The sequence below is a fragment of the Tachysurus vachellii genome, chromosome 3, assembly GCF_030014155.1.
Source record: "Tachysurus vachellii isolate PV-2020 chromosome 3, HZAU_Pvac_v1, whole genome shotgun sequence".
NCBI lineage: Eukaryota > Metazoa > Chordata > Actinopteri > Siluriformes > Bagridae > Tachysurus > Tachysurus vachellii.
Genome location: NC_083462.1, coordinates 24,344,352 through 24,358,811, shown reverse-complemented (window position 1 = coordinate 24,358,811; position 14,460 = coordinate 24,344,352). Strand labels below are relative to the sequence as shown.

Here is a 14,460-nt window from a genome sequence, read left to right as displayed (position 1 = left end):
TATGGTATGTGTTTAAATGACCTCCATGCAGTGTTCTTCTTTCCTGCTACCCAGGCCTTCTCTTCTTTTTTCACATCTTCCCGCCATCTCTAGCTCCCCTTCTCCGCCCCTCCCTGAGGCCTTGGACTGGGCAGGTGGAAGCTAAAGCTGGAATGCTGGAGAATGCACCCAGTACCGCTCATCATGCACATACATGACCTACAGATCATGTCCCACCACTCACGTGGCAAACTGATATAGAAGAAGCGTGAGATAAACCAGGACACAGACAGGAATAGAGAGCAAGATATGTCGATCCTGAGTGAGCCTTCTGTGGCCTGGGGAGTATTTATACACCATTAGAGGTGAAGGCCAACCTCTGTGTTGCTAAGGAGGGGCAGGTCAGAGGTCAAGCTGAGTGTTTTACGTGGAGTTCTGTATGCACCATTTTCACGATTAATTCGTCTCATACACGTGAATGTTTTAACACAGTTTTTAAAATGATCGGTTTGAAATTGCATGAGCTTATCTAATTATTCCATTCTCCTGTACCGCTTATCCTACACAAGGCCACAGGGAACCTGGAGCCTATACAATGGGACTCGGGGCATAAGACCTCCTTTGGATTGTATGTGCATTTATTTTAAATAGCTTATTATACAACTAATTTGTAGGTCTTTTTACCACACGAGGGGCAGCACAGTGGAGTGGGGGGGATTTGGTGGGGGTGTCTATCACTGCCTGGGTTCAGTCCTGAGCTTGATGTGTGGAGGTTCACATGCTCTTAACATTGTTCACATGCTGTTAGTGTTGAGTCCAGGTACAAAAACATTGTCCAAAAACAGGCAGATCAATGGACTGGCCCTAGGTGTGCATGAGTGTGTACAGTATTTGTCCTCAGTTTAACCAAGATTGGTTGAGTATCCTCCATGACCCTGACTAGGAAAAAGCATCTCATGAAAAACTAACCACTGAATGTTTTAACATATGTTTACTTACGATTAGACAAAATGGAAATAAACGACTCATTTTGATGAAATATCTTTTGTTCCTGCCTACCGATATTGAATAGGATCAGTTGTTTAGTCGGAATGTATTGTCGAGGTTGTATTTGCTGACTTCAGGAAAGTAAGGAAAACCTCTGCCTGATTTATGAACATGTTAACAAAAGATCTAACGACTGGAAAAAAGAATCGGTTAGAAAGATTGATTCCCGACACTCTTGTGGGACAGTGAAACACACTGAATCCTTGTTGTGTTTATTAACTCCACTCCTATAACAATTTGTTTATTAACCATGATGTATGTCTTCAGTGTAGCCCTAGCTTTGTTTTTAGCTTCATTCAGCGTTCTATACTGTAATAGACCAAATGTTTAAATAAAGCTATTTATGGTGCTGAGATGAGTTATGACTCTTCATCTATCTCTCACTGTTTCTCTTCATCTCAGCAGTCGGCTCTTGATGCTGGTGAATTATTAACGGCGTGTGAGGGTGTGAACGGCCTTTGGTTGCACTGCTCAGGACAAAGGTTTGCCGTCTGGGTTTGTTTGTGTGTCGGAGGGTGTGTATATTTATGAGCAGGCTTTATGGATATGGATGAGATACTGTTCCTTGTACAGTTGGGCTGCAAGGGTCAGAGGTCAGTAAAGAAGGATGGTGTTTAAATTGTTTAACGATTAAACTGACAGCACAGTGTCCCGAACTGATTCTGTTTGCAGTGCACAATCAACGCAATATGTACTGGAGACCTTCAGACCTGTGTTCACTGAGTTCTAGATCTGAACAGCTATATGCAAATATTCAAAAAGGAGTTTTGCTGCTTTCACTTGGAGCCCTTCTGTAGCCTGGAGCATAAATTTACACTCGTTTATATCAGGGCCATCAGATTACTTTAAATGTTCTATTCTTCTTTTGATTGATTTAAAAGGAAGTATTTACACAGCAAATGTAATGAATAGCGCTAGATTATGTCATTGTAGCACATGAACCATAAAAGATTGAAACTGTGGTGCAGGAAAATAGAAATAATACTAGAATTTTATCTAGAGACGGAAATGATCCAATACCTGCGAGCATATCAGGCTCATACCAGAAATAAAATGGTTGGCACTCGAATCAGAAAACAAGCAAATTGCAAGATTGGATTTGGATTTAAAAACATTTATTTGGACCTGTAACACATCTATCAACAGAAAGGAGTCCAGTAAATGTCTCTCAGACATTAACTGCTTTAAGAAAATACTTGATTCGATTCATAGATTATTACAAAAATTGATGGAAATTGTAAAATACATCCTAAAGATCATTAAGCTCAAAACTCTGGGAATGGCTTTTTCAGTGCACACAATTTAGGCAACTGAACATATATATATATAAAGGATATCTAACAGCCTTAGTTTAGCCTTAGCCTCATTCTAACAGCCTTAGTTTTCACACAGATGCGCACATGATCTTGCAAAAACATGGTCCTGCTGTTAAAGCTTTTATAAACTCTTGGCATGTATGGCATGGAGAGATGTAAAGACTGGAATAGAGTGTAATGCTGCTGTGGTGAATCTCTGAACCAGACCTCTCACCTCTCACAGCTAGGGTTGCAAAATTCCAGGAATTTTCAAGGCTGGAAACTTTCCATGGGAATTAACGGGAATATATGGGAATTAACGGGAATATATGGGAATTAACGGGAATATATGGGAATTAACAGGAATATATGGGAATTAACGGGAATATATGGGAATTAACGGGAATATATGGGAATTAACAGGAATATATGGGAATTAACGGGAATATATGGGAATTAACGGGAATATATGGGAATTAACGGGAATATATGGGAATTAACAGGAATATATGGGAATTAACGGGAATATATGGGAATTAACGGGAATATATGGGAATTAACGGGAATATATGGGAATTAACGGGAATATATGGGAATTAACAGGAATATATGGAAATATACTGGGAATTAAAAAAAAATGCAGAGTTGCCTATAACAAGGAATTTAAATGTAGTTAAAAAAATCTTGCAGCATAATTGTGTTTAAAACAACAAGATGCAATTTTAAGTTGAATTTGTACCCTGCATTCCTCTGTCACTTGCACACATCACACTGCTTACTGGAGGGCCATTGAGGCCAAACCCCCTGCATGTACTTGCATTCTTCCATAACATGCACAGTAACACTTTATTTTAGGGTCATTTAACTAGTTGCTTATTAGCATGAATATTAACAGAATATTGGCTATTTATTAGTGCTTATTAAACACATATTAATGCCTTATTCTGCATGACCTTATTCTACTTTCTTAATTGTACCCAATACCTAAACTTAATAACTACCTTACTAACTCTTAATAAGCAGTAAATTAGGAGTGTTACTACATGCACAGATAATTTGATGACCCCCCACACACACTCACGCCCCCCGAAAAAGAAAAAATCCATTACAATTAAATCAATCAAGACGTCATTTTTAATATTTCCTAGAATGCATGTCTGCTTATGACCAAACAAAATGTTTATTTATATTTGTATATGAGATTTTATATAATATTAATATTAATAATTTATATAAATTTCCCTATATTTCCAAATAATTCCCATAAATTCCTGTAAATTCCCATAAATTTCCATAAATTCCCGTAGTTTCCAATTTGGAATATTTCCAAAATTCCCCAGATTAAGTTACCGTGGAAAGTTTCCGGAAATTTACCGGAACTTTACCAGAAACTTTCCGCCCCATTGCAACCCTACTCACAGCAGGGTGTGTGTGTGTGTGTGTGTGTGTGTGTGTGTGTGTGTGTGTGTGTGTGTGTGTGTGTGTGTGTGTGAAGAACTTTGCACCTGTTTTTGTGTTCATGTTTCAGCCTGTGTATGCGTGTGGATAATATCATTTCTATTTCAGATCGGGTTTGTTTAACAGACAGATCTCTTCAGTCTGAAGCTGCTGTGTGTGTGTGTGTGTGTGTGTGTGTGTGTGTGTGTGTGTGTGTGTGTGTGTGTGTGTGTGTGTGTTGTGTAGTATGCATTTGACTGTAGAGTGTAAGCGGGTGGTGCTTCACCAGTATTGTGCTTCTCAGCCCAAGCAGCTCTGCTTGTGGCTACACACCTGGGCAGGGAGGAGGAAGGAGGAAGTGCAGCCAGGAGTAGGAGGTGTTAGGAAGTCGTTGCCATGCCACTGACTGGGAGGAGCAAAGATCAGAGAGGTGGAGATCAGAGAGTAAATACTGAGCCAGTAGTTAGGGGGTTGGCGTTTGGGTCGTATTTCAGTAGCACTCCTTCTGTTTGTAATCCAAACCTCACAATCGTCCAGCATGTTTTCACAGAGGAACGGTCACTAGCCTTAGGCGAAACTCTGAGCTTTATCCAACACAGCAAGGGTTTGGTTGTGTTTGTGTATTTCCCAGCAGCAGGTGAGCACAGCCACTCAAATTGGGAAGTCTGGAAGAGGGTTTCCGGCGTGCAAAGTGCGCTGAAGTGCTCTGAGCTGTCAAACACGGCTCATTACAAACGCAGTGACCACCGGATTTAAAATACTACGACAAGAACAAAGGAAGTAAGCTGAAGCCTTATTCATCCACTCATTGCTGTGTGACGACTTCATTCAGGTGATACTCAGGTTGACTCATGGATAGACAAGAACAAAAGGAGGACTTTGAACCTGAAGTTTGAGGACAGCTGACAGCTTGTAAAAGCCAGCTGATCGCCAGACACGTTCAGGATCTTTTATTAAAGATCCCTTTTCCTTAAACTTTGGTCAGCTAAACTTTCTTCTAGGGACTACACCCAAATCCAGACTGAGCTGTGTGGTTTGGTTGTGTTGGGATTCCTTTTTTCCACTTGGAGCACAGTAAAGAGATTGGTGTCAGTGGGGAAGACCAGCCTGCTATTCCTCTTTTTCCGTCATGCCGCTTCGGTTAATTACACCTTCTGGGATTTTCCCTTTGTACCAGGTTCTCTGACATGCATCCTAGGATCAAGGTAATGGATAGAAATCATCAGACTCTAAGAACTGTATCTATTCTTTATCTATGACTGAGCCAATATGGACAAATGAAGTGTCCATTATGGTGATTATTGTGCAGCTCTTCAGGATCTGAATATCTGAGAAAGCCTTGGTGACGAGACCTTGGTGTGATTTATACCTCAGGATCTAAAAGCCTGAAAAGTGCTTGTGTTTTCTCTTTCAAGACTGATCATGCAGCTGTGAGGTCAGGTGGCCCTCTGTCCATTTCAGGTCTTGACCCTACTCAACCCTACCTCCATCTCGCTCCCCCTTTTTTTCTTGTGGAGCATGCGGAAGGAGAAGCACTCAGGCTCTTTGCGCAAGGAGAGGGACAAGAAGGAAAAGGCCGCCACAGTCACTCGCACCCTCAGCTGGCTCAGCGGATCCTCTCTTTCACGCCAGACCCGCAAACTGTTCCGCAGCCACAACGACCTAAACACATTGTCACGCACAGAACACAGGGATCAAGTAAAAGGTGATGATGATGATTGGGTGTATGAGCCCCAACACTACATAGGTGAGGGGATGATTGTGTGGGTATTTATCTAGCTGCAAGATTGTAATATAAGTTGGTCTGCTTTGGACGTTTTATTCATAGTTTGATTGATTGCTTTGTGACTTTAGCATTAAGGAGTTTTTGTGTTTAGTTGTCAGTTGGTCTGGCACTTGTTTCTAGATGCTACTGTAAGCATATGTTTTTCTAACACACACACACATACACACACACATATACAGAGTTTTCTAATACTAGATTTACCATATCTTCTAATCCCAAAGCTCTTTTACAGATCTGAAAGTCAGTGTTCTCCGTGTCATGTCCTCATGTAGAGGCCAGAATACTGCAAAGAATTTGCATCAGAATGGAAATTAGTCTGCACTGCCTCATCCTGACACATACAGAAAAGTCCTGAGCATGATGGGTAAAATGTAAAGTAAAGAATGAATGCATTGTTCACGGATTTCTGATTCCATGTCCGTGAAATGTGCCATACTGAAACCAGCATGTTTTAGCCAGCCGGTTTCCTCCTGTATCCTGTCTTGGTTCACACACACACAGTGTGTGTGTGTGTGTGTGTGTGTGTGTGTGTGTGTGTGTGTGTGTGTGTGTGTGTGTGTGTGTGTGTGTGTGTGTGTGTGTGTGTGTGTGTGTGTGTGTGTGTGTGTGTGTGTGTTGTAAAATCCTTCATTGTGTCTGCAGTTAATGTCAGGGCAGGAAGTAACAGGGTGAGATGTTTACATGTGAGGAGAGAATCGGATCACTGTCCTGATTTTATGACAGGTTTTTCATTGTATGTAAGTCGTTGACACTAGTCTTTTATCTGCCAGGAGGTGGTGGGGTGGTGATTGGGGTTGCTGCGGGTCACAGAGCATAAGGATGAGCGTGCGGAAATGGGAGATGTCACCAACTGGTGGCGATGCGAGTGTAAAAGTGCATGCCACTGAGGGGAAGCTTTACTCCCTGCTCAAGCTATAGCTACTTTCATACACACAGCTACAGGACCAGGATTGAGAATCACATTCTGTATCTAAATCTACTGCTTTTTACATTCATTGTAAAAAGCAATGTAAAAGCAGTGAGAAATTCTTCGTAAGGTAAGCAGGTTGAAAAGAAAGGATTTTGACTTCATTGTGTGTGTGAGTGTTTGTCAGTGTGTGTGTGTGTGTGTGTGTGAAATGTGTGATTCTGTAAAGTTTAAAATGGAGTGTATGTCATTTCTAAGGCCTGGATGTAACTGGATCTGTGCAATAGATGGAAAGAACAGCACTGGGTTCATTGAGTCACTCCATACACATTATAAGGAATAATTGGGGCACATTGTTTGGCCTTATAAAATAAATCCTTTTTGTCTTCTTTGTATGTGGGCAAATACTTCTATTTTATTCCTAACCACTGCTTTCTGTGTGTTTGTTTGTGTGTGTGTGTGTGTGAGTGTGTGTGTGTGTGTGTATATTGTTTTGCAGTATAGCAGTAACTCTACTCTGTTTGTAATAAGAGCTGGTGTCAGGCCCGTGTTGAGGCTGAGCTGGGTCCCGTTTGTGTGCATTTGGAGTTAATATTAGTGCTCTCTGATTTATGATGGTTCCTTGGCTTCAGCCTCTGACACCTCAACTCTCACCTTCACACGTTTCTCACCACCGATTACCCGTTTAAAACATTCGGGGGACTTTGGGTGCTTAACTTAAATGACTGTTAAAGGTATAACAGTATTATGTTCATTAGGATCACTAGGTTTTAGGAAGTAATAAATTAGTTACCATAAATGTTCTCTTTTTTATCGTCTGAGCTTTCCACAGTCTTTTTTCTGATCTTTTGCTCAGTAAAACTTTCTACACAGTCAGCCACGTGTTCCACCGATCACAAATCCGACTGACTTTATTTTAGCTGCAGCATTTTCCTGAGCCAGTCCATGCCTATATTACACAGTCCAACTAGCCAGGCACAAAGAATAGTTTTTTTTCCTCCTGATATATTTTATGAGTAAAACCATATGAACAAAAGGTCAGTAAAAAAATGTTTTAATATACCTAAGGAAATGTCGCCGTCTTTTCTAGGATTAGAGAAAATTTCATATCTTGAACTCCTTCCATGACAAAATCACCATCCTGTCTCATGTTTCTTTTGGAATACCTCAGATCAGTTACATGACATTGTTGACGTTTGACAGAAACACTCTTACTGTATGTGCAAGGCTTCTGTGGTGTGTTCTTTTGTGGTTTCATAAATGTTGCATATTTCTCTTAATTCGATAAGTGTCTTAGAAACTAAAAACTGATTGAAAAAATAATGACGTAGGATCAAAAAGGATCATTTTAAACTATGTTAGAACCCAGCTGCACAAACTATTACACATGAGGCACCGTAGGAAGACATGACAGAAAATTTGCTCTGAAATCCCATATACAGTATTTAGAAAAAATATAATTCTACTACTCATAACTTCTTATAGTTGTAATTTAAACTGTGTATTTATACGACTGGCACTTACACACACGGGCCTGGTTAAAGTGCCCTAAATGAGGCTCCAGCCCTCTTTTTAAATAGAGCCTGTAATTATGGGTTGTCAGACCCTTGTAGTAGACCCATAATTTCAGAAGTCCAGTTGCTGTGTGACAGGATGTTTTTGATGGCAGTGTGCTACTCTGTGCCGATGTCGATCCTCTGTGGTGCTGTCAAGTTTGTGTGGCAGTGTTGTTCATTGTGTTAGGAAGGTTTTTGTGACAGTTTCTGTGATCCTTCCTGACAGTGAAGATTTTGCATGAAATTCACAATATACTGGACCCTAAATCTGTGTGACACTGCTTATCTCTCCTGGCAGTGCTAACATTATATGGGCTTTGTTCTACGTGATGAGTCACTGCAGGCCTTGTGTAGAAATGATACTTCTCTGTAACATTGCTGATCGTCACAGGCAGTTCTCAACCTGTTTGGCACTGTTGATCCTCTGAGGCAGTCCTGAACATCTGAGGTAGTGCTGAACCTCTGAGGCAGTTCTAAATCTTTAAGGCAGTGCTGATCCTCTGAGGCAGTGTTGAACCTATGAGGACGAACAACCAAAATTAAAAAGGCCAAACAACTCGCATGCCATTATTTAATCCAGTCACATGCTGTACTTTATCCAACCATGGTTGTTAATATGCAAATAAGATGATAAGCATTGATGCAAATAAGGGCATTAACCCAGGATTTGATGAATGTACACTGTAGAACGTGAGATTATAAATACGCAGGATTAACTGTTAACCCTAGGTAATGTAAGTATGAGCAGTGTGAAAGGTGAAATTAGGTAACTAAGGGTTCTGTTTGCCTGGGGGTTAGGGTTAGGGTTAGGGTTAGGGTTAGGGTTAGGGTTAAGGTTCTCTCTGTCTTATCACATCCATTCAGTGCATTCCTGGCTGTGTGCCAGCAATACTGTAATCCCAGAAAAGCACATTATTGCCTGTTTCCCAGCATTATGAGACGTCATAGTATTGCATAATATAGTGGAGATACATCTTAGGATACATATATGATTATATTTAAAAATTTAAGATGGGAAAAAATTCACAATTTTGACCAAAATCCTCTGAATGCAAGAACATAGGACCCCATAAACTATATAAATAAAAAAAGGACTAGATGGTTTGACACTGAGTACTAAGTTTCTTTGTTTTTAAACCGAGATCAGCCCTGATAAGCTCTCTGTAGCTTGCCTCTGCGTGCAGAAATGTACTATCTGATTACAAATTGCAGGGTGTACGGTAAATCCACACTGTGCTGGTTACATGCATTCATACCCTATCTTTCCATTGTGAGACAAGCTGCAACAATCCAACAGCATTTTGTACACTGACATCATGTCCTTCTAGTTATCTGTCTGTTTTCAGACTCCAGAGTCACGTCAGCCAGAAGCCTTGTATTTTCTGTTGCGTATTATTTGTAATGTGTGACTCCAGTTAAAATCGCACAAGATTTTTGAAGATTATCAGTCAGGTTCTGGTGTGCTGTCGTTTCTGTTCACTACTTTTATCATGAAGTTCTCTCTCATCTGTGTGCACTCCTGTATACAGCTCCTGTGTTCCTGTTGCTATGTGTTGTTTGTTGTGTATACTTCACGAATAATGTGCGTATCTTTTATTCGTCTCGACCAAATGATGGTGAAGTTGTTAGACTACTGATCAGAAGGCTATGATTTCAAACCCCAGGTCCACCAAGCTGCCACTGCTGAGTCCCTGAGCAAGGCTCTTAACCCTCAATTGCTCAATTGTGTAAATTGAAATGAAATGTAAAAAAAAAAATAATAAAGTCTGCTAAACACGTTTCTCTTAGTGATGGGGTGCTGCCAGTATTTAATGATTTACCCACACAGTGTGGATTTACCGTACAACCTGCAATTTGTAATCAGATAGTACATTTCTGCACGCAGAGGCAAGCTACAGTACAGAGAGCTTATCAGGGCTGATCTCGGTTTAAAAACAAAGAAAATTAGTACTCAGTGTCAAACCATCTAGTCCTTTTTTTATTTATATAGTTTATGGGGTCATATGTTCTTGCATTCAAGATGGATTTTGGCCAAAATTGATGGATTTCATCATGGGGTCATAATTTTCCCCATCTTAAATTTTCGTCTCAACCAAATGAAATCATTAAATACTGGCAGCACCCCATCACTAAGAAAAACATGTTTAGCAGACTTTTTTTTTTTTTTTACATTTTATTTCAATTTATACAACTGAGCAATTGAGGGTTAAGGGCCTTGCTCAGGGGTCCAGCAGTGGCATCTTGGTGGACCTGGGGTTTGAAATCATGACCTGATCAGTAGTCCAACACTTTAACCACTAGGCTACAACATCCAGTGTTTATAGCTTGTAAAGCTACTCTAACTGTTCCTCCATAGGAGAGTCTTCAGAACAGACCCAAGCTGCATTACTATAAAAGGCTGATTACATTGAAGCATAATCAACACGAAACAGCATCACATCAACCCTTTGTTGCTATATTTTCCCATAACTGCATGCCCTGCTGTTATATTCCTTAAACACTCTATTAACATACATTGTGATGAAGATGTATTGTATCATGCATATAATTGTAATACTCAGACACTTTTTATTTTTAAATCCACTTCTTAGATTTTGTGGTAGCTCTGTTTTCTCTTTTTTTGATGGGTCATTTTTTTTTTTTTTTTTTTTTTTTATCTCTGTCAGCAGGTTTTGCTCGTTCTCTGTTCAGGGTATTTGATTGTGTCACTGGAAATCAATGAGCATTATAGGTTCTGTACTGATGCTCCACTGCTTGCTGCGTTACTGCTGATTGTACTTGTTTCTACCCAGCATCTTCACGGACCGAGTGTGAGCTTCTGATTATTGTAAAATGCAGTGTTGTAATGTAACGAAGTAAATATACTTCGTTACCGTACTTAAGTAAAAATTTCACGTATCTGTACTTTACTTCGCTATTTAAATTTATGTCAACTTTCACTTTTACACCACTACATTTCCTAGATAAAATGTATACTTTTACTGCGTTATATTTCCACTAAGCATCTTCGTTACTCGTTACTACAAAATAAAATCATAAGAAATGTGTGCGACTGCAATAAGGGAGGTTTGGTGAATCACTGCTCCTAGATTGCATTACGCACGTCCGCACAAATCACTGCACGTCCGCACACTCTATGGAGAAGCACAGACACGCCCAGCGTGCACGCGCAGCCAGAGCTGGAGGCATTTATCTATAACGGCAGCAACCAAAAGCAACCAAAAGCAGTGAAATGTCACTATTCTTATTACCAGAGTTGATAGCACAAACAAAATATTAATGCAATATCAATACTAAATAAAAATAACATTTATTGATTTGGTCTTTGTCTTGTGAATATTTGTTTATTAGTGACTGCATTCATTGGACACACTGTTTGTAGAGAATGCACACATACATGAACTGATTTGATTCAAGACTGGCATCATTACTTCATGCATAAAATTTTGGTGTCCACTTTTGCCATTTAATAATACCATAACTTTTGGCTTACTATGTAGTCATATAATATATAATATAAAACTCTTCTTGTTTTAAATTCTCACTGAGGGCTAAAACCGCCAAAAAGATGAAATCCTAGAACCGCCCCTGCTCTTATGCCTACTGAAAATCACTGAAATTGTACTTTTTACTTTTACTTCAAATACTTAAGTACATTAAATATCAGAAAATGACTTTTGATACTTAAGTACAGTATATATCAGATACTTTAAGACTTTTACTTGAGTAATATTCTAAAAGGTAACTTTCACTTCTACCAAAGTCTTTTTCTAGTACGATACTTGTACTTTTACTCAAGTATTGCTTTCTAGTACTTTATACAACACTGGTGAAATGAATGACTTACAACTTACTCATTTGTTTGGCTGTCTGTAAAATCCTGTCGGACGTCTGTGGGGGTCTCAATTCTGTCAAGCTGTTTGTTTTTTCCACCAAAACGACAAGGAAATTATTGTATTTCTCATGTTAAACAGCTGGATTAGGAAACTAACACATGTAGAGTCTCAGATCATCTTTGTTTGAACTTTGCCAACTAAGTGTGATTTCATAGCAGATTAAATGTCAGCCTATGAGAACCTACATGTGATGAATCAAATATAAGCCTAATTAATTCATTAAGTAATCAGATATCAACGCACAATTGTGTTGGTTGCCTTTATATAGTTAACATGCATCCAAAAGACAAACATATCGTTTTTAGAAATGTATTTAGTAGAAAATGACACACATTACTATTTCTGGGACCTCAGTTACGGAGGATTTCTGATCATTTGGGTTTGAATATTATTCACTGGCCACCAGCTGTTGTAGAAGCTGCTGGATATGTTTGGATGAGTACGTGTGTGTTGTCGTATCACACTGTTTGGCAGAGACAAACTTGTATTCTGCTCTGAAACTGCTGACTGGCTTGAACATCCTCAAAGCAACACACTTCAGTGTCTGTGTGTGTGTGTTTGTGTGTGTGTGTGATAGTAAAATTATTGACAATAGGAACATCCAAAATAAAAATTGAATTGATAAAAGGATAATAATCTAATTGCTGGTCTGGGAGGAATAAGAATGGAGGCTGTGCCAAGAGTTTCTGTGGTTTCTGAGCTGGCTGCATGCCATGGTGTGTGTGTGTGTGAGAGAGAGAGAGAGAGAGAGAGAGAGAGAGAGAGAGAAGGGGGGTGTGTATCCGAGGGGGAGTGTCTTTGGTAAATGGGAAGGAAGCACGAACAGAAACAGTGAATCAGTGAGAAGTGTGTGTGAGTGGTTGATATGTGCTGTATGTCCCCAATGTCATCAGAGAGCAAGAGCCATGTCCTGTGTGAAAGGTAAGTCTGTAGCTGTGTTTGAGTCATATGCATTGTTGACTCTTTGTGTGAGTACTCTATGTGTTCATCAAGAGATGTAGAGATGTTCGTACCTGAATGATGACATACAACTGCCAGGGAAATAAAACGTGAAGTGCAGGATGTTCTTCGGTCTCTGCGTTCCCATATATCTAAGTCCATGTAGCAGAAAGAGTCATGCGTCACTGTTTGAATTTTTTGTGAAGCAATTTTTTTTTCACCTGGACATATGAAAAATATGTACTGAAATTATGAAACAACTTTTAAGATATGAATTCACGTTCTACAAAGTTAAGGTGATTATCGTTATTGACAATAGTAATGACAATAGATTTCTTCGGCTGCTGTACATCCAGTCAGTTGTATTAGCACCCTCTTATTGACGTGGTCATTCAGTGGTTAGTAAGCAGGACAGTTTGCTTTGTGTGGCTCAGGGGACGTGTGCTTGTCCATATGGGGTTCTGGTAGCTCTTAAAGTCAGATTCCAGTTCCATTAATTAGCAAAGAATAAAGTCTCTGGACAAATGATACAAATTATTAGACAAATTCTAACTGATAACTGATCATTAAATTGAAGTGCAATGTCACTGATTGTGATCTGGAAACATCAGGAGTTGAGACTCGTCCAGTATCACAATTGCTACTGACGGTGTACCAAAACGTCTGAACTCCATCTGAAAAAAATGGTATTAACTTGTCTGTGGTTGTTACCAAAGGATGAATCTAGTATCACAAAATGTGGAGTTGTGTAATTGATCCCTGGTTTAGAAGGAGTTGTTCAGTGTGAACGTAAACTTGTAATTATGAGCTCCTCCCCCGGGAATCAGCCCCGAGTCAGGTCTGAAATATTTGTGCGTGTTTCTGTGTCTGTGCGCCCGTCTGTGTGTGTGTATGTATGTGTTTGTGTGTGTCTGTTTTGTGTGTGTGTGTGGGGGGGGGGGGGGTGTCTTTGTGTGTGTGTGTGCGTGTTGCATGCATGCTGTAGCAAAAACCTTTCATTTTAAATTCTTGGAATTTTTTAATAATATTTAATAAATATTTTTTATTGCAGTATATATTGCATTTTATTTTTTTGGTATATTTTAAACCTGGATTATACCTTCTGGAGTGTGTGTGTCAGCTGTTGCCAGTTGTTGCACGTGTTATGTGTCTGCACAGCTGTTCATGTAGCAGCTCTGTATTCCTGCTCTGTCTAACTCGTCTCTGTTCTGTCTATTTATTTGGACACTGAAGCTGTTTAAAGACGTCTTTTGGCCATGAGCAGTGAGACGTTGGGAATCTGGAACACCTAACGATATTGTTGATCTTATGGTGTTGCTGAGACCTCACAAAAGAGTAAAAGAAAAACTACATTAGATATTTTTTGTTTACTACAGATATTTTCTGTAATCTTCGAACAGTGACTCAGTGTGTTTTCAGACAACAGAAGCCGACTTAGTCATCCTAAAACTTCCGTCGGCTCATGCTGGAGACCGAATATCTTATCTTGAGTCATGGACAGATACTTTTTGTGTCAATCCTGTCTGAAATGAAGGATTACTCTGAAGCAGATGTTCTGAATGATCCACACTGACTCATGAATCATGTGAACATATAAACATGAATAGCATGGGAAATG

General features: G+C 39.6%; 1 protein-coding gene across 5 annotated transcripts in view; it reads left to right on the top strand.

Moving 5' to 3' along the window:
• The window catches only part of nhsl1b (NHS-like 1b), a 95,952-nt gene that overhangs the window by 42,489 nt on the left and 39,003 nt on the right, over nt 1-14,460 (top strand). The window contains exon 1 of one of the 5 annotated variants that reach the window (XM_060866373.1): nt 4,970-5,463. The exons of 2 other annotated variants lie outside the window; for them this stretch is intronic. In XM_060866373.1, coding sequence (XP_060722356.1) covers nt 5,277-5,463 — 187 coding nt within the window. In that variant the 5' untranslated portion in view covers nt 4,970-5,276. Of the gene's footprint in view, nt 1-4,969; nt 5,506-12,755; nt 12,825-14,460 lie in introns of those variants that run through there. 2 more of the 5 variants (XM_060866372.1, XM_060866375.1) reach the window with 2 other exon arrangements.